General features: G+C 44.9%; 1 protein-coding gene across 2 annotated transcripts in view; it reads right to left on the bottom strand.

The window, feature by feature from the left end:
• Positions 1 to 4,059: 4,059 nt before the first annotated feature.
• Positions 4,060 to 23,496, bottom strand: part of PUM2 (pumilio RNA binding family member 2) — a 53,488-nt gene continuing 34,051 nt past the window's right edge. Inside the window, exons 9-22 of one of the 2 annotated variants that reach the window (XM_066596861.1) lie at positions 21,426 to 21,548; positions 20,782 to 20,936; positions 19,881 to 20,010; positions 19,661 to 19,804; positions 19,208 to 19,495; positions 18,008 to 18,244; positions 16,263 to 16,530; positions 15,677 to 15,806; positions 14,045 to 14,173; positions 13,424 to 13,561; positions 12,121 to 12,246; positions 9,147 to 9,268; positions 8,068 to 8,260; positions 4,060 to 7,819 (exon numbers count right to left, since the gene is read on the bottom strand). In XM_066596861.1, the coding sequence (XP_066452958.1) occupies positions 7,688 to 7,819; positions 8,068 to 8,260; positions 9,147 to 9,268; positions 12,121 to 12,246; positions 13,424 to 13,561; positions 14,045 to 14,173; positions 15,677 to 15,806; positions 16,263 to 16,530; positions 18,008 to 18,244; positions 19,208 to 19,495; positions 19,661 to 19,804; positions 19,881 to 20,010; positions 20,782 to 20,936; positions 21,426 to 21,548 (2,315 nt within the window). In that variant the 3' untranslated portion in view covers positions 4,060 to 7,687. The remainder of the gene's footprint in view (positions 7,820 to 8,067; positions 8,261 to 9,146; positions 9,269 to 12,120; positions 12,247 to 13,423; positions 13,562 to 14,044; positions 14,174 to 15,676; positions 15,807 to 16,262; positions 16,531 to 18,007; positions 18,245 to 19,207; positions 19,496 to 19,660; positions 19,805 to 19,880; positions 20,011 to 20,781; positions 20,937 to 21,425; positions 21,549 to 23,496) is intronic. The other variant, XM_066596870.1, reaches the window with a different exon arrangement.

The following is a 23,496-nucleotide window of genomic DNA, read 5'->3' as shown; positions in this document are numbered from 1 at the left end:
GAACCCTGGGATCCCCTCTCCTGCCCCCATAAGATATACTTTCTCCAGACCTTCTGGTAGATAGTTGCTCTTTTCCTACTGGACATTAAGGTCTGTATTACTCTTTCGGAGAACCCCCTCCCCCTTGGTATGGATTCCTCAAAATCCAAGCTGCTAGGTGGAGTCTATGTTTGAGTAGTTTAGAGGGCCCTGCGTCAGTAGGTCCACCTGGGCAGGGAAGATGACTGGGTCCTGGATACTTAGATTTTTTAGAAGTCCGAACCAGCTCCTCCTCAGCCAGAAAGGAGCTACTAGGATCAGAGTGCATTTCTGGGATCTGAAGTATTGTAGAACCCACGGGATTAGAGGTATTGGAGAAAAGGCATAAACGAGTCTTTTGCCCCGGTTTTGATTTAGTGCATCCACTGCTATTGGCTGGTCCCCTGGTCTGAGGGGGAAGAAGTTCTTCTCTTTGAAGTTCTCTCTTGTTGCGAATAGAACTAATTGTGGGTCTCCTCACCTGTCCGTCAGGAACTTGAAAGCCTCCTGAGAGAGGGACCACTCTCCCGGGTCAGCTCTTCTGCTGAGGGAGTCCACCTCTGATTCAGCAATCTTTTTAAATGTGTTGCCGAGACAGTCAGGACTCGAGCCTCTGCCCAGTGGAAGATCCTGTGAGATGACCTGTAGGGCTGGAGACCTTGTTCCTTCTTGGTGTCGAATGTGGGCTACCGCCGTAATATTGTCCGACAGAATCCTTAGGCGGGGATTGTGTACCAAGTCCCCTAGCTGTTGAAAGGCCTCCCACACTGCCCGGAGTTCCCTGTAGTTTGACGACTGGTTTCTTATTCTCAGGGGCCAAGGACCCCACCCCCAGGCACTTGCGTCTGTTGTGACGCATGTGGCCGGATTCTGAACCCAGTGAACTCCCCTTAGTTCACAGATGAGGTCCACCAGCGCAGGGATATCTTTATCGAATTTTCTATGCGCGCCCTTGTCCCTAGAGAGGACTGTCTTCTGTCCCAGGCTGAAAGGACAGCATTCTATAGGGGTCTGGTATGTGCTTGAGCCCATACTACTCCTGGGCTGCAAGATGTCAGGCTCCCTAAGAGGGACATGGCTTCCGTATTGTACATGACCATCTCCCCAAAAACTTCTCGACCAGCTGCTGAATTTTCTGCACCTTTGACTCGGGAAAGAAAAAGGGCATTGAGTCTCTGAATTGAGTAGGATTCCCAGGAATATTTTCTCTTTGCTGAGATTTAGGCTGGATTTCTCAAAGTTTACTATCCACCCCAGAAACTGAAGCAGGTTGAGGACAGTCGCCAGATGTTCCACTAAAAGCTCTCTGGTTTCCGCTATTATCAGGATGTCGTCTAGGTAAGGCACTATTGAGATTGACCTTTGCCTTAGGTGCTGCTACCTCCGCCATGATCTTTGTAAAGATTCGGGGCGCTGATGAAATCCTGAAAGGAAGACATCTTAACTAGAGGTGACCTGTTCTGCCCATGTTTAGCGCAAATCTCAGGAACTTCTGGGACTCCCTGTGGATCGGCACGTGAAAATATATGCATCCTTTAGGTCTATGGATGCCAGCTTCACTGTTATGGAAATTGACTCCATCTTGAATTTCCGATACCCGATGTAGGTGTTCAGGGGTTTTAGATTGATGATCATGCGTGACTTCCCGCAGGGTTTTCTTATCAAGAAGAATCTGGAGTAGTGGCCCAGGGTTTCTTCGTCCGGTGGTACAAAAGATACTGCTTGTAGATGTAGTAAGTCCCGAACTCCTTGTTGGAGTAGGCACAATTGTCGTGCCGAGCTCCCTGTGGTTACAAATTTTCTTTTGAGGAGGGACACCAGTTCTATGTGGTATCCCTGCTGCAGAACCTCGGGGATCCATGAGCCCTCGCAGATTAAGGCCCATTGGTCCGCAAAGTTTCCCAGCCTTGCCCCGACTGGGATGGCGTCAGGGTTTTTGCTTGGCCAGGTCCCCCTGATGGGGGGTTAAAGAGGAAATTCCTCCCCTTAACCCCCCTTAGGGTAACTCCATCTGCCCGTCTTGCCCTTGCCCCTATACGACTCGGGAATGCTGTGTTGGGGCCTGAAAAAAGGTTTCCCCTTTTTGCTGTTTTTCCTCCAGAAAACCCCTCTTCCGGTTGGCTGCCTTCTAGAGAATCTTGTCGAGGTCTGGGCTGAAAAGGAATTGTCCGTAGAATGGGAGCTTTTTTTTTTTTTTTGAGGCTAGGTCTCCCGACCAGGATTTTAGCCACAAAACCCTTCTGGCAGAATTAGATAGAGCGGTCGCCCGTGCGGAGAGCTTCACTGTTTCGGCTGATGCGTCACCCAGAAAATTAGTGGCCATTTTGAGAAACGGGAGAGAGTTTAGGATCTGCTCTCTTAGGAGTATGGTTGGAGCAACTGGAGCTCCATATAGCCAACAAGACCCCAAGGTCCTGGCCACGCAAGTCGCTGCTACCCTGGGCCTAAGGGTGCTAGCTGCTGCTTCCCAGGACCTCCTCAGAAGACCCTCAGTTTTCCGATCCATTGGGTATCTCAACTGTGTGGCGTCCTCGAAGGGCAGTGTTGTTCTCTTCGCTATCTTAGCCATTGGGACGTCGACTCTGGGTATTTCTTCCAATTTGCACACACCTCTTCAAACGAGTAGCGTCTCAACGCGCTGGTGGAAAAGGATCCCGTGTCGGGTTTTTTCCATTTTTTCTGGATTAATTTAGATATATTACTATGCACCGGAAAGGTATGCCTGCGCCTCTCTCCTAATCCACCGAAGATCTCGTCTTGGATGGTGCGCGGCTCCCTGGGCTCCTCCATCTTGAGTGTGGCCCTCACTGATTTTATGAGCTCCGCTAAATTTTCCTGGTGAAACAGGTATTTCTAGTAGTTTTCCTTGTCCGAGGATTCCTCCAGAGCTGCCTCTTCCAGTTCTGACCAGACCGAACTCTTTTCGGAGTCTGAATATCTTTCCGGACTATACGGCCTCTTGCGGCGCCTGGACCTGGAAGCCCGTCGGCGGCACTGTCTGTGATGTCAGAGCAGATCATGCCTTCTCCTTAACCAGCTTCCTGACGTCCTCTAGGAAACCACCCAATTCCTTCTTAACTAGCCTGGCCACGCATGCCTTGCATAGAGGCCTATCATACGTGGCCGGTAGCCTTCTTCCACACACTGCGCTTTTTTTAAGCTTTGTTCTGGGAGGGGCATCTTTTTTTTTATCTCCCTGGCAGACAAACAGAGATATGCGGGTAAGTATGCAATATCCCCGGTAACACACAGTGGACTTCTGCATTATTTTTTGCCCCACAGACTACTTACGACCCCTGCTGTGGCTAACGACTCAGCGATATCCAGTGCTGGAGTACTAATTTAGAAATTGGCACTGCAGTCACCCTGGATCAATCAAGCTAGCTATAGCAATGGCTTACCTCGTCGTGTAGTTTTCTCTCAGATTCCTTTTTATCCTTTTTGAATTTGGCGCCCTCCGCGCCAGGCCCCACCTCCTCCTGAGGTGCCGGCGTCGCGATGTCATGACGCCGGTCATGTGGCGGCGCGCCTAAGGGAGCCAGAGAGCGCCACGCCCGGCCCTATGCTGACAGCAGACCCAGGGAGCTCGCGCCCCCGGGTGGAGGAGGAAGCCGAGGCCCCCACTTTGAACCCCCCCCATGGACCGCCGTGGGAGGAATCTGGCCTGGGGAAACCACACCATGTGGCGTCCCAAGAGACGATACTCAGGAAGGGAGGACAGGCTGCAGACCACTGCCCTCCATTCCGTTGCAGGTAGGTCTTCATGCTGGCGTCTCCACCAGCACCTCCCAGTGATCCTGCCTCCTGGCAGGACAGGAAGAACACTGAGGAAGGTGGGAGCTTTTAACCTCTCGGTGTGTTCCCGTCCAACCAGGAGGAGGCCATCTCAGGTGGTGCTGTCGTAGAGACGACTAGGAAAAGAGGAATTTTCCTCTAAAATATTACAAAGAGTCTCTTATAGTTGTACTATTCGTTTACCAGCAGACGGTCTTACAGAAGAACCTTGGTGTTTGCGTGAAAGTAAAGACAATACGATAAACGAAAGGATTAAAAAGTCTTTTAATTATACACATGTGGTCACAATTCTGCCTTTTAAAAAGATCATTGGAAAATGTACATAAGGCCGCTTGTAAATGTACATCATCTATAGATTATTGATACAATGTGGTATGTTCACCGTAATTGACAATAATTTACATAAGGTTTTTTTTCTTTTTATCTCTTGGCTTTGAGCAGGCTAATCAAAAATACAGTACTATACAAAGCAAGCCACTGGCCTTATTACTCGGGAGGCTCTCCTGCGTGAACAGAAAACTTATATACATGGACATATATATATCATTTCTACTCACTAAGCACAATGTACTGCATTGTATCCTATCAACATGTTAGAGCCGCGGTGTAGAAACAAGTACGGGTTCTCCAGCGCTAGATAAATAGATAGCTGGTATTTATATATTTATATAGACTTTTTTTTTTCTTTTTTTTTACCAAGCTGTAGAAAGACTGGTTAAAAAAAAACAGACTTGATTTAAAGAAATTTACATTATACAACACTATTTGCCAAGGCAATATAGAGACACCCAAATGTACACTAAAATGCAAAAAAATGTTTTCGCCCCTTCCCAGATGAAGAGGCAAAAACGAAGTGACATATACAGCAAAAAAGGTTTACAAATGTACAATCTGTACAACCAACTACAAAATAAGCAAGGCTCGTATTAAACATTGAGACTGTAAACGGTCAACTACTCATTAGTTACACTTATACAATACAAAGCAGATATTTATATATGACCCAAAAAAAGGAAAGAAATTACAAACAGAAAGCCATTCGAATATATATATATTTTTGTTTTTACCTATTTTATCATGCGCAAAAAAAGGGACTTTTTATCCACTATCTAAATCTATACCATTTGGCTAATTATGACAGCAAAAAAAAAAAAAATTAAAAAGGAGAAAAAAAAAGTCACACCATTGTGTACATAAAAAGAAAAAAAAATATATATATATATATATCTACCACTGCAGAACTAAGCAATGATTAATAGTCAGTGCTTCAGTAGGTGCTAAACAATTAACAAAATGGGGTTGTTGTCGTAGTCTTCTCCGACTCCTGTATTTCATCTGTGGATTACGGGGCCGCGGATAGAATTTGATAAGCCCCAGAGTTTTGCAATTAACAGAGGAATGAATTGAAGCCTCTATTGCGTGATTTCTGCACAGGGTCCCTTTTTGGAGTGCAAGGGAGAAAAAAAAAAATTTAATAGGCCTTCATTATTATAAACGGCCTCGGATGGTGCATATATGGTAAAACTAGAATTAGCCGGCGTCATACGTTGGATTTAAATCGCTGTAGGCAAATTTGATAACTTTACAGAGAAAGGGGATGAAGGGAAAAAAAAAAAAAAATCACAGCTGTTGTGTATCCACACACATCTTTCCAACAGGCAGTAAAGTGTGAATGACCTAAAGCAATACTTGTCTTGCTGGACCTCAATGCCTACATAGCTCTGCTACATGATTCATGGAAGCGAATGATAATGCTCATCCATTCTGGCCTGAGAACAATGGTTCACAACCTGCGTACTACATACCAGTGTGTCCTTGTAGTTTAGCATGGCTGAAGAGCAGCAGATTGCAGACCAATGCATTACGCTGATTGCATAAAGCTTTTTGTGCATCCAATTCCTACACACACAGTCTTAGTGGACATTCCATTCATAGGAAGGTGGTCTAATTCTTAAAGAGGTTGTCCTACTTCTAGATGTTTTGCTGCAGGAAGAAGATAGCTCTATGCATTGTGCAGTGGCTCAGGTTGGTACTGCATGCTAAGTACCATTCACTTCAATAGGACTCAGCCTGCAGTACCAATCAGGGCCACTGCGCAGTGTATGGAGCAGTCTGCTTCCTGCAACAAAACCACTAGAAGTGGGACTATCCTTTTAATAGTACAGCAAGGTTGTATGGACCTTTATGTGATAACCGTGACAACGCTGAGGTAGGACGATATTCCTCTGCCAAGTCCTGAAAGGGATTAGAAAAAGGGGTCTGCTTTACCCTTAAAAACAGCACCACTTTTGTAGTCTGATCTCAGACTACCCCTTAACGCCTAAAGGGATTATCCAGTTGTATACCATTGATGGCCTATCCTTACAACATGCCAACATTAGTAAATTGCTGTTCATCTGGCGCCCGGGACCATTGCGCATCAGCTGTGAGCTGCTCCGAAGCGCTAACGCACGGAGCTGATATTTGCACGAAATAGACAGCTCCATTTCCAGTGCAGTGGTCAGTCTTGGTATAACATATAAAGTTCCCATTAAAGTTTACAGGAGAGAGCTACAATACCATTACACTGGCTACTGCAGTGGGAGCAGAGCTGTCTGCTTCCTGAAGAAATCAGCTCAGTGCACGAGTACACTGGCCCAGCAAATAGCTGATTGACAGGGGTGGCAGAATCCCCGATAATCTACTATTCATTACCTATCCTGTAGATAGACAATCAATAGTTAACAGAACAATCCCTTTAAATATTCTCAGGAGGTTGCCAAGTTTGCCTGGCAAGGTCTTTTTCATATATATACCCCTCCCTGCAGACTAGTGGATCCGATAAGCTGATTTAAATTAGGAATTATATGGACCCCCTAGTCCTTCTGAGACACCATACAATCCATCGTCTCAGTAGGCATCAACATGAAATATATAAAGGGGGTTATCAAAAACAAAAACTTGGCTACCACCACGATGCCTTGCTGGTCCTTAGGCTGCCATCCTATAAACAATGCCTCGGCTGTCACCTCTCCTGACGTGTATCAGTGAATACTTGTATTTCTAAATAACTTTGGAACATCTTTTAGAACTTTGCGTTGTGTGTCCGTGTTACAGTATAAAGGTATGTATAAAATTGAAAACTGGATGTTACCATTCCCCTTGTCAATGGGGTGGTGACCCAACACTTTCCAATTGGTGCTGACTGTATTAAAGCACCCTTCTAACATGGAGAATGGTAACAGTAGTTGTTCCTCATGGGAATTAATCAGTGGACTGAGAATTCGCACAATGATGCCCCAGAATCCAACAAAGATACAAGTATGTACTATAAACAGACACCAGGAGAGACGACAGAGAATGGAGTTACAGGACCTTGCCCGCGTGTAGGTGTCGTCTTTAAGCTCCGGTCCTTTATGTGCCTACATGCCTGTGGAAAGATACCTAAAGTAACTCAAGGAGGGATAAAAAAAAAAAATATTAAAAGAAATAAAGTATTTTATGTCACAAAATAACATCAGAACTCTATTTACAGTTGAATCCTCCGAGCTGATGGGAGACTGACCCGACCGGCAAACCAGCATTATTAAAATACTGTACTTTCCCTTTAAAAACTACCACTTTTTACAGGAACTTTACAAGGTAAAAATTTACAAAATATGTGAAAGCTTGATACAATTACATCATTTACAGGCTCTGGTTTTGTACTAGCAAGGCGGTCAGGTGAGTCTCCCAGGTGCTTGGAGGGAAGCCCCAAATGTACAGAAAGGGAGTACAATAAATAGTGTGGTACACATCAGCCAAGGTGAGAGGACGCGAGGTGGGAGGGTCGGAAGGTTTCTCGTTCGTGTGACAGATGTAATGTGAGGACTGTTTTCTGAATTCTTGGCTGTCCCTAGAGCATGCCGTTCGACGGTCCAACCATTGGCCCCAGGTCGCTGCTAGTCTTCATGTAGTACTTCTCCAGCTTGGCCAGTATGTGTTTCCCGTATGTGTATTTACGCAGGGTTGTGATGTGTGGTCGGATCTTGCAGAAGGACAAAAGAAAAACTGGTTATTTTGAGTGATTTCAAGAACAAACGAAACTTTCAGTGAAGGCTTTTAGTATTTACTAGTGATGATCCCAATACCCGCTTTATCTTTGATCCTGTTTTGCCCCAAAGAGTGGAAGACACTACATTTATGTCCTTTGCAGGTCACTTGTCTAACACAAGCGGATATATTCTCTATTAAATAGTGCTTGCTTTCCTTCGCGTGATCAAGTTGTGTCTTTACCTTATGCATGATGATCTTGCGCTGAGCGGGCTCGGCCATGTCAATCATCTTCTGCACCACGTAGTTTGCATACTGGTCCTTCATCATGGTGTATAAGGCACTGTGAGGACCGTCGTTCTGGCAGCAAACCTCATCAATCAGCAGTGCTCTCTCCGCGCGGGATGAGTGAGTGACACATTTCTCTACAACGTTACTAAGAAGAAATGGAAGAAGAGAGAGAAGCTGTAATAAAAAGCTGACAACAGCCTGCGCTCATGAACACAATCGGATTGTAGATTTCCTTGCCATGCATATAAAAAGGACTGCTTCTCAGCTGGGATTCCTGACTTGGAGAATAAAGCGCCTGGTTTAATGCTTGGGCCCCTTGAAGGTTTTTTCCCCTGCAGAGCAGCAATCCCAGGTACTGGCTTTGTAAGTGATTGCAGTACAATCCCATGCAATTTTAAATTAAAAATCCCTTTAATTCATCCAACCTTCTAATTAGAATGAGATGACTCTGATCATACTATCTCCGGCTATACAGCAAAGCTGTGAAGCGAGTTACTGAAAACAGGATACTCACATAAATAATTATATTATATACATCACTGTTTATCATACTAATTATATACGCTCATTGACAAAAAAAAATGTACAGGGATAGAAATGTCGGATTTCAGCAAAACTCGGTATGCCATTATGTCTCAGGCAGATATGTAAACAATTACAGTTGTGGAAAAATCTATAATGCTTGGACAGATCAGTGGCAAAAGAAGACGTGGCCGCCAAAGAACACAATGGCCGATACGGTCAAAGCTGATATCGACATGGATATCACACAACTGAATGAAGAGGTGCAAAACCGAAAACAATGGAGGGAGCTCGCCTTTAGGGCCGCTGAGGGTCATGAACGTCTAAACGGCCAACGACAACAGTAGTTGTGGACTGATTAGACACTAGAGCCTCCTTCATATTGTACAGTTTCCCCAGTAAACCTATCCTTTCATTCTACTAATGTAATCATATATTTTATCTGTCCAGCCAGTAAATTTACCTGAAAAGTGAGCAATTTTCCATAATCAGGAAAGACCAGTTTTTACCTTGCAAACTTGTGCTGACTCAGCGCTAAGACTTTTCCTCTAATTTCAGATACAATCTTGCTTTTGTCCTCTGATCGGCCATGTTCCAGTACATGTTGGATGACATAATTTCCATACTGGTCCTGTGATATGACATATAGGTTAGGATTTTGTGATCAGCAGTGACTATATCAACATATTATATAGCTGACAATACAAAGTACTTCGGGGGGAAGTTCAGTGATCTCCAAGATGCAGGGAGCTGTAGATTCGCAAAAGCAGGGGAACCAGAAATTATAGATCAACGGGACAGATATTTAATGATGATGTAACACTGAAATATATGTGCTGCAATGGGACAAACGCATACAATTGGATTGATGACATTTAAGCGAAGTGTAACCAGCACTGCTATAACCTGAATTCTGAATGCAGGTAAGTAATGCATTTACAATAGTCGTCAACGGTTTCAAAAATTATTCACTTAATGTTTCCAGTTATTTTAACACAGTTCAAAAGTGAACAAACCTAAAAATATAATAAAAAATTTTAAACTTAAACGCAATAATGTCTGAAATTATGATTTTAACCAAGCGGCTTTTTTCAGGGAACACATCAAGCACAACCGCTCTGCAGCACAGGCAGCAAATTATGGTTTGAAATTGGATGCAAACTATTCCTACAGGTCCCTCACCTTTTGTAGATTACGTTCCAACCCTCTGATTCTACATAACCAGCCTTGGAACGGACTATATTACAACACCCTCTAGGGCAGGATTTGGACAGTTTTGCTCTTCAGGACAGAGCTCATTGCTATCATAAATGGCAAGAAAGGCAATTATCTAAAGACGACAGACGGACAATTATAACCCTTAGGAGTGGAGGTCTGTCCTACAGAGAAATTCCCAAGAGAACCAAGGTGGAAGTCAGTGCAGTTTCCTATAATATAAAAAGGCACTTGGAAACTGACAGGAAGAGGTCTGGAAGACCAAAGGCCACTACAATACCAGATGACAAGTTTTTGAAGAATGGAAGGAGATCTTATGGATTGAGTAATCAAAATTAGCCGTCTTTGGTACATCACGCAGGGTTTTAATAGTCTGTCAAGTAGGTGAAAGGATGGTTCATGAGTGTGCGATACCAACTGTCAAACATGGAGTAGGAAGCGTGGTGCTCTGGGACTCTCTGCTCGATCTAGAGTTTGCAACTTGCACAGCATACAGGGTGACTGGCACACTGGACAAAAAGGGCTACAATAGCATTTTGATATGCTATGCAATACCCTCTGGTGTACGCCTTATTGGTATGGGGTTCAAATTACAGAAAGATAATGATCCAAAACATACTTCTAGGTTATGTCAGCACTACCAAAGATGACAAGAAGAAGCCGGTAGGCTTCAAAGAATGGAATGGACTGTCGCACAGTCTCCAGCCTAAAACCCCATTGAGCTGGACAGGAGGGTGAAAGCAAGGCAACCTACAAGTGCAGCACATTTGTGTGAACTCCTACAACAATGTTGGGAAGAAATTTTCTGAATAATATCTGAAAGCTGTTTGAGAAAGAATGCCTCAACGCTCTTATATCAGCTAGAGGGGGCTACTATAAAAAGGGTCAGAAATCTAGATTTAAATTTGGTAAAACAAGGTTTAGCCAGTATTTTTATTCAGCATAACGTGTTTATTTGTTCTATGCTTTCATTTCAAAGTACATTTGAGTAATTAAACTGCAAATATCAATATAAATGGGAAAAATTGAGTAAAACGTTTGACTCCAGAGTGTAATAAATATGCATATCACACATACATACGTAAACTGGTGAGGATACCCTTTACATAAAGATTTGCTGTTATGTTCACTGTTATATCTATGACAATTGCATGTAAATGCAGCTGTGACAGGTATAATGGTTAAGAGATTGGTAGATTTATAGGGGCATGATGGCAAAGCCAATAGAGACAACATGGTACCCCAACTGCAAATGTTAACACTTATAAATTTAGACATCAACTGACCTCCATCTGACTGGAGACACAACCGAGTAAGTCTGCTGTATGTATAACAGTTCAGAAAAAGAACACATTTTCTAAACTAAGAGACACTTTTTAGCAAATCTTATTTTTTTGCTATAGTTCAAAGTTGGGAGTCTGCAGTGCCAGACTCCCCTGACCACTTAATTGAGCAGAACACTTGAAGCGTTCTGCCTGGCACAGTAAATGAAGACAACTTGCTTCCCACAAGCTCTGCTCTCATTCCATTTGATCGGGACCCTTCTACACCTTTCTGAACAGTGCTGCCACTATCCAGTGGTCGTTATTCACCTCTGTAACCGAAGCCGAATCTCCCGAAGCATCCGTAAGTAACACTCCACTCATTAAAGCACCCCCTGGACAGTCCGATTCTCTGCTGCAGCCTGCAACAGAGCATCCGCTGAAGATGCCAACCCTAGCTGGGCCAGGCCCTTTGTCGCTCAGCTGGTCCATCTCCTTGTACTCCTATGCAGCTCAGTGTAGCAGCAACAGGTCTTCTCCTTGCCCAGAGGTGTGCGGATGAACAGAAGGGCTATTTAAGAGACTTGCACTATGGGTAAACCTTTCGCCCTCATATACTCTGAGGTGAGTGACCCACTACCATATATCATACTGTGAAGCACTTCACAGGCAAAACAGTGCTTCAAGTTCCCTGGTAGTGCTTGGAGGGTGCCATTCTGAAATATCCACTAGTGGAAGAGCCTATAACAATAGTAGGTCAGTCACTAAAACTACTCACACTAGTCTACATCAGAGGTCCACAAGGAATGGAGAGCCATTTCACAAAAAGAGAAGAGAGATCATCAGCAGTCCTCTCCTCCATTCTAGCTTCACCCCTTGAAGTGTGTTGACCCCAAGAACACTATACAAACCCATTTGCCTGGGTTGACATAAACCTCCATTCCCGACTGCATTGAACTACAAATTAGACCAATCATTTAAAGAAAAGGTCTCTAACGAGTGTTACCTGCACAAGCTGTTCTGTGCTCTCATGTAATTCTTCCAGTACAGGCATGGTCTGCTCGACCGTACAATGCTCCAGAATACGCTGTATGACCCTACAGCCATACGGATGAGTCGAAAGAATATACACCTGAGGGAGAAAGTTATATACTATATCATCATGACTCTACAATGAAGAACATGTCTGGAGCACGCAGCAGTAATGATCTACGTATAATAAATCACAGTATGGATGGCACCCTTACGTATTCACTTAACTTCATATAAAATACCCAACGTGCGCTGAAGGCTCGTATTGTAATTATTAGGGAGTCCACAAGACTAAGGCCGGGCTCACACGAGCATATCTCACAGCGTGCCGGCTACGAGAGATATGCATGCGGCATGCAACCAGTATGCAATGACATTACATACTGGCTGCACGTCGCCTATTGCCATGTACTATCTTGGTGTGTATGCAAAAATAATACGCACCAAGATGGAACATGTTGCGATTTTTCTTGCACGTGTATTTTGGACAATTCGTGTGAGCAGTAACATGGCCGCCTATGAGAGATTGGTACGGTGTATTCCGTTCGCGGAATACGCTGTCACCACACACTCGTGAGAGTCCGGCCTAAGTGTTGTCGTAAAGGGGGATCTGTCCACTCTTGACATGTGAAAATACATATATTATCCATAACACCACAATTCTGGAGCATTTTGGAACTTGATATTGTGCCGTTCCTCTGTTACTCCTCTGAGAAATCAATGAATAAATTGACAATTGGGCGTTACCGTTCCCCTTGTCAAAGTGGTGTGTCCCTGCACAGACCTGCATTCTGAGCACTGAATGGATAACGTCACGCATCAATGGTGAGGTCAGTGGAAGCAGGAGAGGGGGTTTATTTTTCACACTTATTTTCAATTATTTTATAACAGCCCTAAGGTCTAACAAAGCCCTAAATGTGGCACAGAGCACATATCCTGTGTCCGATACGTGTTGGGCGGTGGGATCACATGAATGTTTACCATATGCCTTGGGATTAAGGTTGTAATTTCCAGTTTCCCAGAACCAAAAAGTACAATTTTTCATCTTGAACCCAACTTCACTGCTCCTTAAATATTGCATCTAGTGCAATATCTCAAAGCTACAAGTCCAGATTTTACAAATATATCCATTACTGTAGTTATGGCCATCATTTAAAGCAAAGTAGTAAAGATATTACTGGCAGTGTGTGACGTTTTTCTTTCTTTTAGGCTTATTTTTGGATATTCGGATTGTTTTTAAGCTTTTCCCAGGTTACAATGAACCACCACACACACACCTGTCCTTTGAAGGCATCGATAATAAACTGGAGGGACTGTGGCTGGACACATTCAATACACTTCTGGACCACATGGTTCCCATTCTGATCCTTCACACACTTTAGAACATGTCCGTCCAGCTCCTTCACCATCTCGCTCTGGAAGGAACAGATAGCAAGTTATGTACAATGTGATCAGTGATGAAACAGATTTTACATGGCTCATTGGATTGGCCTACAGTGTAATGTGTATCAGCGCTCTCTGACCCCTAACAGAAGGATTGGGCATGTTGGAGATGGATCAGTCCGCAGAATACAGAGAAGACAGCTGTGGCCTAATGAGCATATGGCCAAGTAGCTAATCTAATGTATATAGACTGTGAATCAGGTGCATTATAAAAAGGCTTTCAAATCAGCAGCAAATTCATTACGGATCTCGCTATGAATGACTAAAGGTGTTGGTTGGTATGTTTGTTATGAGGGCGCCAATTGCTGGCCGGCACCTGGACTTATGCCCAGTGCTGCCTGGCAATCCTTGGATCTCCACCTGCATTTGTGGCAGAGTTCCACATTGTGTACGGGCGCCTTAAGAGAAACCAATCAAATCTGGCAATTTAAAAACGTATTATGGCCACCACTTACCTGCTGATCTGGAGAGATTGACTCAAGAGCTTTCTGAATAACCCGACAACCATACATCTGTAGCGCCAATGGTAGTACATGTCCACGTATACGAGTGGCCAATGCAAGCTTCTGATCCATGCTGCCAAACTGTAAAACAAATAGATGCCGTTCACTTGATAACATAACATGTGAAGGGTGTGGAGACAGGTTGCATGAACGCAAGACTAGAAATTAATGAGCAAGCAATGGACCCCAAACAAAACATGCACCTTGCATGTCAACTGCAAGCCTTACAAATAACTTGCTGATCAGTGGGGGGGGGGTCTGACTGTTGGGACTCTCACAGATCCCAAGAATGCAGCCCTGTTCGTCCGCAGAGTGTGGGCAGCAGAGGACGCGCATGCACACCTCCACTTCATTGAACTGTCAAGCACTCTATCAGACACCCACCGGTCAGAACGTTATGCCTAACCCTGTGCATAGGGGCTGTGATGGGACAAACCCTTTAGGGCCTTTGACGTGGTAAGATTATTGGGCATAAGTGTTCGCCCAAATGTTTGTTTGCCCGGAAATCAGCCTGAGTGTGCTACAGATCACCTGAGGAACAAAGTAAGGGCTTCTTCATATTTCTGATGCGGAACTTAAAAAAATGAATGGTTGTTGGCAGCACTTCTCAGTGTGAATAGAGAATGTGCTGCCGACAAAGATGATGCTCTCTGGTAATGAAAGATTGTATGAACCGTCATTCTGCTCCTAATAAGTCTAAAACTGGTCTGTGTCAAGACCATTGCTTCATGTAAAAGGAAGCTTATCGCAGAGCTTGTAAATAAAAAAAAACCTCCACCTCCCCCATTTCTGCTGGGGCTCAGATAACTGCGGGTCTCCTACAGAAGAGAGCAGTGGGGGAAGTTTAACTGGTCTAATTTGCGGTCAGTGAGGAAGTGGAAGATACGGATTCACCCTTTATTAATTCTCCATCACTTGGATGAGGACCTACTAATACAAATTCCTTGTTGAAGGTCAGCCTTAGTCCTTATTCCGATGGAGGAGCTTCAAAAGGGGCGGATTCCAATGCAGAATCCGGGATAAGAGTCTGCAGCAAAACGCAGGCATTGTAAAAAAAAAAAAAAATGTAACTTTTTCCCCGCTCACACTGAATTGTGTATTCTATAAGCGGAGGAAAAAAACAAGCAGCTCTATTTTGCGGCGGACGGCCTCCATTGAAGCCAATGGAGACTGTCTGACCTGCAGCCCATATGCAAACAACATTGCGTATGGGCCACGGGTACTTGCATCATTGCTTAGTGACAACACAGGAAATGCAAACAGTCAAAAAAAAAACCCCGGGTACTGCGCATGACCGACAGCGAGCCGCCACCGTCATACGCAATACAGAAAATTCAGACATGCAGGATCACCGGCCAGCTTTGCATGCGAAATCCAGTCCCCCCATGTGAGCCTGGCCTTACACCAGAGCATCTTGGGCACAACTCACATTGCATGTTTTAGCCTTGTCCGTGAATACTGACACATGTGTATAGGCTATAATGTGACCCCCTGCAGTCCGTGAAATACTATAAAATACGAGCGTCCGAATAAAGCCATACTTTGAGTACCAAGAATGACAATAGATGTATAAAAGTCACTAACTTCAAAAAACTTCTGTATAACATAATTCCCAAAGACATCAGTCATCAGCTGATAAGCAGATTGCAGGATCTCTGTGAACACGACTTGGCGCTCTGCTGGAGTGGCTCGTTCTAATTTCTGCTGGATAAACCTGGAGAATAAATAAGCATAGAACACTTTATACTAGATTTATTAGAAACTCACATTTAATAATGTTACACAAGTGCTGCCGCTGTGGTAACCCCATTCTCATTTCCCAGCGATGGGAAACTTCACCTATGAGACATTTAAGTCATAATTGTAAAAACCTCTCTGACCGTAGAAAGTGGCCCAGGCAACCGGCGCATTCTGTACTGTGAGGTGGTGGCAGACGTACATATACACCTCTGCTCCATTCACGTAGATGGAAGGGCTGGAGATAGCCAGCTCTACTATCTTGGGTGGTCCCACTGATGTGAATGGATCGGAGGTGTGCATACGTGTTCTTTGCTGCCCCCACACTTCTGGACGTGCCGGCCCTGAATTCTAGATATCGGTTACCGTGAGACAACCCCCTTAAGACTACACATTATGGACAAAAGAGTAAAATGATGTAATGCATATATACCTGGATCCATGCTGGTCTTGGGAGAACTCAATAATGTGACCAATCAGATCCCTGAGCTGCAAGTTTGGAAACCGATTGTTGCGGAAGTCTTCCAATAATCTACTACGCCCAGAAGGCATTACGTCAGATCTGTTGTATCGCGGACGGGAAGGTGGGAAGAGCTGGCTGCTGGAACTGAAGAAGCTGGATCCACTGGCAGCGCTGCGATACTTTGCTTCTGCTCCAGGGGCTGCAGAAATATACCGCCCGCTGCCGTTCGTCAGTCCTCCTGTGTAATAGAGTGTCTGTTAATATGCAAACCGTATGGTTTCATAGAGATAGACTGAACAGATGGCCCATCACTTATTTTTGAGCGCACCAAGTACAAGTCTACCCTAGTCACTTATCTATCCGCTACTGCATTACTAAGGTCCGTCAGGCTCGGCGTAGGTCTTTCCCCACCGTGGATGAAATTATTTAGACTTTTGTTAAACCCTTAAAAGTTGCACAGTTCCAAAGAAAACAATTTTCAATATTTTCACCTAAAATTGTTGTTTCCACTAAAGATATTGACCATACATCGTCCATGTTGACCAAGTAGGCATCGGACTGCAGAGACCCACCAATTGCTAAAGGGAAGTGCCAATGGCACTAGTAAAGAGCCATATTACTTGGGCATGTCAACTTTTGTCGTAGGCTGTATGGTGGGGCACTGGCCCCCAAACAGTAAAAACCTTGTAACTGCTCAGCACTTCGCTCCTAGAACCAATGTCACTGCATCCTAGTGATCACAGTAGCGAACTCCCACTGATCACACACCGATACATCCTAGCTACTATTTCGCCTTTAAGTGATAGGGCCCTTTTTTAAGTTGCACGACACCAAAATGAGCAAATGACTCAGAATCCACATGGCGAATATACTATCCGATTCCAATGCCGCTTCCTCCTGTATGTGATGACGTACTGTCCATACTGACATCACCTGACCATGGCTGCAATGTGGCCCGTTCCTGGTGATGTCATGCTTAGTATTTGGAAACCTTTTTTTATTGTTTCCCAATCTAGAGCCATGGAATTAAACTCACGTGTGTCTGAAAAAGCCCATTAATTGTCTATTTACAGAAAAGGTCATAATCTCAAGTCAGGCTCAGGTCCCACTTGAGTTGTAGGCTCCATTCAGAGCACTGTAGCCTTGCAGCATCTATACGGGGTTTGCATGTTTCCCCTGTGCATTTGTGTGGATTTCCTGACTCGCCTCTGTGGGCAGAAACTATTGACAACTCAAGTGAAATAAAATATGTGACTGCTACATAAACAATGGAGCCTGTTGGGCGCTGTTATCGTTAGTCATATGACGAAGCCAGCAGACTGTTACAGCATATATGGCAAATAGAGGCTGCGATCGAGAGGTGAACGGAGACCAAAACTATCTCTAAATTGTATGAGAGGTACAAGCAAGGAAAAACGTCTTTTGGTCAGTTATAGTCCAGAACATTACAGAAACCCCTACATGCCGTAAAATCACAGTAAGGCTCTTTTCAGACTGTTTGGTGCGCCCAGTGTCAGTACAGTCTCAGGTTTGCGGATGGAACCATAGGCATGGATATGTGACAGAGACCTCTTTAGTCTCCGTTTCACATAACTTCCATCCTTGTCAAATCTTTTAAACTGGATAGAAAAGAACCAAAATACGACCTAAACTATACAGAGTAATGTGACAAAAGATCATTTAGGGGGGGAAAAAAAGGAATTGGATTTCTTTACCTAAATGCAAACTGGATGATGATCCATGCGATGGAAGAGATGGCGGCGGTGTTAATGAATGTCCAGGCGTTTGGCTTGGAAGAGGCATGCCTATTGGGCTTGGAGAGGAGGAGAATCCCAGGCTATTGTAGAAAGGTTGGCCTATAGGTGCCAGACTGCTGCCAGACCTTTTGTACAAGTCCGAACTAGCAGACAGAGAATCTCTTCTGGAGCCGCTACCACCGGCCGAGTTTCCAACTGAGGGAGAAATGGGGAAAAAAATACACAACTGAAGACAACAAATGAAACTCAATATACATCAACAGCAAAATTCTTTTAAAGGGATCAGCAAAATAGTTTCTAAGCTGCTTCCCACAACGGTAACCAGCATCATTCAAGCAGGGCACATATTTTACCCCCTTCTCCCCAAAAAGGTTTAGTTACTTATATCAATGCATGCCCGATATGCTAATGATCTGTGCCTATAAGACCACTGCCATCAGTACCAATGTAAAGACCCAGGCGGACAGCTGGAAAAGGGGCTGGGTCTGAAGAATGACACACTGACTCAAGAGACCTCTCGGTGACGCCTATTCGACTCAAGACAAATCATTAGATTATTGGGCGCCCATTGATAAAAGAAAGAACTCATTAAGCCTTTTAGTAAAAGCTTGATTCATACTGGTAACTGTTATGCAAGCAATTTCAAACCTATTCTGCGGCTGTCCTCATTCAGCAGCTGTAAATCCATTTCTAGGGAATTTCCCAGCTTCTGTAGAACCCCACTAATCCTAAAAAACAAGGAAGCAGGAACTTGGATGGAGCGGCGGTCGCACATGTGCGGTGCTGCTCCATTAATCTTCAATGGGACTGCTGGAGACAGTCATCTCTTCCATCAGTTCCACGGAAAAGCATGGAGTGTCACTGTGCATGGTCAGCTGCCACGCTATTCAATCTCCACATCACTGCCATGAAAGAAGTGAGCCAGCAGTAAGGAGGACCGACGTGAGTGACCAGTAAGACCCCAACCGATAAGACTTATGAGCTATCCTATGGATAGGTGATAAAGGTCAATCTTTGGAAACAACTTGTCTGTTATCATCTGAGTCTTCTAGTTGTCATATTAGAGGAGAACCAAAGAGAACCAGAGACTTGGCTGTCCATCTGCAAAGCCCTCTCAAGTAAAAAACACTCACGGCTATGAACTTTGCAATAACTTACCTGATGATCCAAAGCCTCCAAAGGCCGAGCCAATAGCTGCCCCTAAAGAGTTGCTGCTTCCGAACCCTAGCGATGTGTTTCCCGGTTGCCCGGGGCCATGTGAAAACAGAGAGCTGCTCTGGGAGCTATTGGTCAGAGAGTTATTTCCATAGAACGAGCTGGAATGGAGGTTGGCGTTGGGCTGCGACTGCTGCTGCTGCGGTTGTTGCTGCTGAGGGGCCAACTGGCGGAAGATGCCATTTGTGGCTGCTGTAAGGTTGTTGGCACCACTGGCGGATACTGCAGCAGCTGGCAAGGAAAAAAAAGGAATGAAGCTGAACTGACAAAGAAGGAATGGAATAACCATTCATCTGCATAGAACCCCTTCAGAGATAGGTTATTGTAGCACAACTTAAATACATGCATTAACATTTGTAGCATTGGCTAGAAAGACCATGTATCGGATACACATACCAGCTTGTGCAGCTGCAGGACTGATGAGGACCGGTGTGGATGCCACCAGGCGCACTTGGGCAGCAAGCCCTGCTCTTGCTCCAGGACCAACCACCAAGGCACCACTCTGATCGTAATAGGCAGTGGGTGCAAGAACTTGATAGCCTGTAGCAGAAAACAAAGAGGTTTCACCAGTTCACCATAACTACTGTAGGCCAAGTCCTAGAGTAACTTCTCATACCTGACATACTGGTAGCCAGACCTTGCCCGAATGCAAGGGCAGAATTTGCAGCTGCGAGGGAGTCATTCTGTTGTCCTTGCTGTCCTTGGCTCGGTGTGAGTGGACGCTGGTTGGCTGCAGCCCGCATTACCTAAAGCACATCCATTATTGTGAGCTAGATAGTATATTTAAATGTATGCAAATATAGAAGACAACTTTTTGGTTCTTTTATAATCTCACACAGTAATTGTCCGGTAATTGTGGCCAAATTATAGAACAGCACTGACTGAGGGTGAGAACATCCATAGCAGAGCATGCAGTGAGACCTTTTTTTTACAAATACTTGTATGTTGGCTGATTGCATTTCATACAAGCACAGAAACGATTATATAATAAAAAGTTTTCACATACAAATCCCCCCTCACCCACCAAAAAAGGGAAAAATAAAAAAAATTAAAAAAAAAACGGAAAGTGCCACTTTTCCATTAAAATATTTAAAACAAACAGAAACGACTCTGATTTTGTATTCCCACGTTCATAACGATTGGTAATATAATTTATGGCAAAATCACTTATTTTGATTATGCTGCCGCACAAAAAAAAAATTAAGAGAAAGCAAATCAGAAAGTCGTTAGCATCCCAAAAATGGTACAAATGAAAGGTCGACAAGGCCTCATACAGCTGCGTAGACTTGGGGAGGGGGGGGGGGGGGGGTTAAACTTTTTAAATAAAAAACCCAAAACATATCAATACAGAATTCCCAACTAAAACAAAGTACAATGTGTCAGGAAAAAATAAAGTCTCAGAATCACCTGCATTTGTAAAAACAAAGTTATTACCACTTAAAGTGACAAGTCCGTTTTGAAATACTGGGCCAAAACTGACTGTAGTGGGAAGGGGTAAACCGTCTTTTGCTCATTACCTGTTGCTGATTCTGGTTTGCTTGGTTTGCCGCCTGCTGGTTGTTACTGTTAGCGGCAGAGGCTGCAGCAGCAGCAGCAGCTTGCTGCTGAAACAATCCGGCTGGATATACTCCCCAGGGAACACCATAATATTGCGGAGGTACAACCGCAGGTCCTGTGAAGTGCAGATGAAAAGTTGCATCAGTTATCACTAAGGGCTCCTGTCCACGGGTGATAGCGCATTGCGTTACTCGCGGCAATAATCAGACCGCGAGTAACGCAGTGCCTGCTTTCCATAGCGTTGCTATGGAAAGCGCAGTCTCCTGTCCACGAGCCGAGAATCATAGCGATTCTCCACTCGCGGGACTATCTGTCAGATAGGCTCACCGCAGAGAACGACGGTTCTCTCCCCCGCGTCAGAATATCACTAGCGATATTCCGCCTCGCCCGTGAACAGGAGGCCTTAAGAGTCTCACTTACCATAATGCATGCAAATAAAGAGGGCAGCATGGGTTAACATTACTGCTACTGGATTAATTTATATGAAGGAAACAAGTAATGTAAAGTAATAATCCACCAACTATTGATCACGTTTTTAGTGAATGAGTTCTATGTAAAATAAAAAAAATGCCTTACTGCACAGTTACTGTAAATAATGCAATACCTAGAGTTGCAGCAGCAGCCAGACCAGCAGCGGTGTATGGATCTGTGCCAGGGTGAGCCGTGCTAATGATGTAAGGGTTTGACACAAAGGCAGCTGGGGCCAGGCCTGCAGAGAACACACCTGCTGGAAGACAAAAGAGGCATTTACTAAAATGGTCAGAAGTGAAGCAGGAGACAATGACTGCCGGCAGCACGACTATAGAAAGCATCATACAATGGGATCATCCGGACAACATTCATGCACTTAGCGGACAAGTTACCAGAAGAACATGTACGCTCAAAGTTCAGTATATGAAGTGTTACTACGGCTGGGGTCCGACCGCTAGAACCCACCACAAACCGCTGCTCCATACAAACCGTGTCTTACTACACCAGAATACCCCTTTTAGGCCTCATGTCCACGGGGAAAAGAAGAATGAAAATCCGCAGTGGATTTTAACTCTTCTCCCGCACGCAGATCCGCACCCCATAGGGATGCATTGACCACCCGCGGGTAGATAAATACCCGCGGATGGTTAATAAAAGCGAATTTAAAAAAATATGGAGCATGAAAAAAAATGGACATGCTCCATTTTCGTGCGGGTCTCCCGCGGGGACGGCTCCCGCAGGCTTCGATTGAAGCCTATGGAAGCCGTCCGGATCTGCGGGAGACCTAAAATAAGAATAAACTTACCCGCAGCGGACCATGCAGATCTTCTCTTCTCCTCGGCCGGATCTTCTTTCTTCGGCCCGGCGGATTTGCCCGGCACATCCGCCGGCCGAAGAAAGAAGATCTGGCCGCGAAGAAGAGAAGATCTGCCCGGTCCGCTGTGGGTAAGTTTATTCTTATTTTCAGCCCTCATGTCCGCGAGGGGCAGGAGGGACCCGCTACGGATTCTCCATGGAGAATCCGTAGCGGGCCTGATTTTCCCCGTGGACATGAAGTCTAAACATGACTGATGTGATGCTTCCCCCCCCCCCCCCCCCCCCTTCAATTTTCATCCTTCCCCTGGATAGGTGAAAATTTAGATTAGTAGGGATCCGACTGCTGGTATCCTTACTAGAGATGAGCGAACGTACTCAGCAAGGCCGATTTCGCAATCGAGCACCGCGATTTTCGAGTACTTCACTACTCGGGTGAAAAGATTCGGGGGGCGCCGCGGGTGAGCGGGGGGTTGCAGAGGGGAGAAAGCTCCCCCCTGTTCCGCGCTGCTACCCCCCGCTCCACCACGCCACGCCCCACCCCCCCGAATCTTTTCACCCGAGTAGTGAAGTACTCGAAAATCGCGGTGCTCGATTGCGAAATCGGCCTTACCGAGTACGTTCGCTCATCTCTAATCCTTACCAATCCCGACAGCAGAGGGTCCCATTTGTCCCAATTCTATGTTATGCTATACTTGCAATTTTCGTCAGTCCCAATGAAAAATAGAGCAGCCACCCCGAATGTGTGCCTAGCACCCTCTTTACTCCGAAAGACTGGAACTGGGGCAAACAGGACTATCCCCTCTTGGAATCTGTGGGTCTCAATGTTTTGAACCTCACCGCTCTATCAAGGGATGGATGAAAACTAAAGAGGGGAAAAAAAGCCACATCATCAGAATACCCCTTTAAGGTGGGACGGGGGTAACAGTTTTAGCATGTGGCAGGGGTTCCAGTGTTTGATCTGATCCTACACGGATCTAATATTTCTCACTTATGAGGTGAACCGCCAATAAATGGGGTGGCTGAACCAGCACTATTTTAAGGGTCTCTGCCAAGGACACAACCTCTGTTCTTATGACCTATTAGGGCAAATGAATATCAGCACAGGACCCCCTGCCCAGTACCCCCTCTACGAGTGGAATGGAGACGTCCTCCACTGCTTTGGCAGTTAACGAGATGTCCCAGTATCAGAGGACAGCCATCCATATGAATAACGAACGTTACACTGGCCACAGTGATGTTGGGAGTGCCACGGGGTTCAGCTGTTCACCTGAAGCGCCACATACTGAAAAAGTTTATCTGCAGTGGAACAACCCCTGCAAGTAAATTTATGTCAATGCATACACGAAAAAAGTGGAGATCAGAAAAAGCTGTCAATGTCAAATATTGCC

Source organism: Eleutherodactylus coqui, chromosome 1 (assembly GCF_035609145.1).
Source record: "Eleutherodactylus coqui strain aEleCoq1 chromosome 1, aEleCoq1.hap1, whole genome shotgun sequence".
Classification (NCBI taxonomy): domain Eukaryota; kingdom Metazoa; phylum Chordata; class Amphibia; order Anura; family Eleutherodactylidae; genus Eleutherodactylus; species Eleutherodactylus coqui.
The sequence above is the reverse complement of the archived record's forward strand: the minus strand, read 5'-3'. Positions and strand labels throughout refer to the sequence as shown.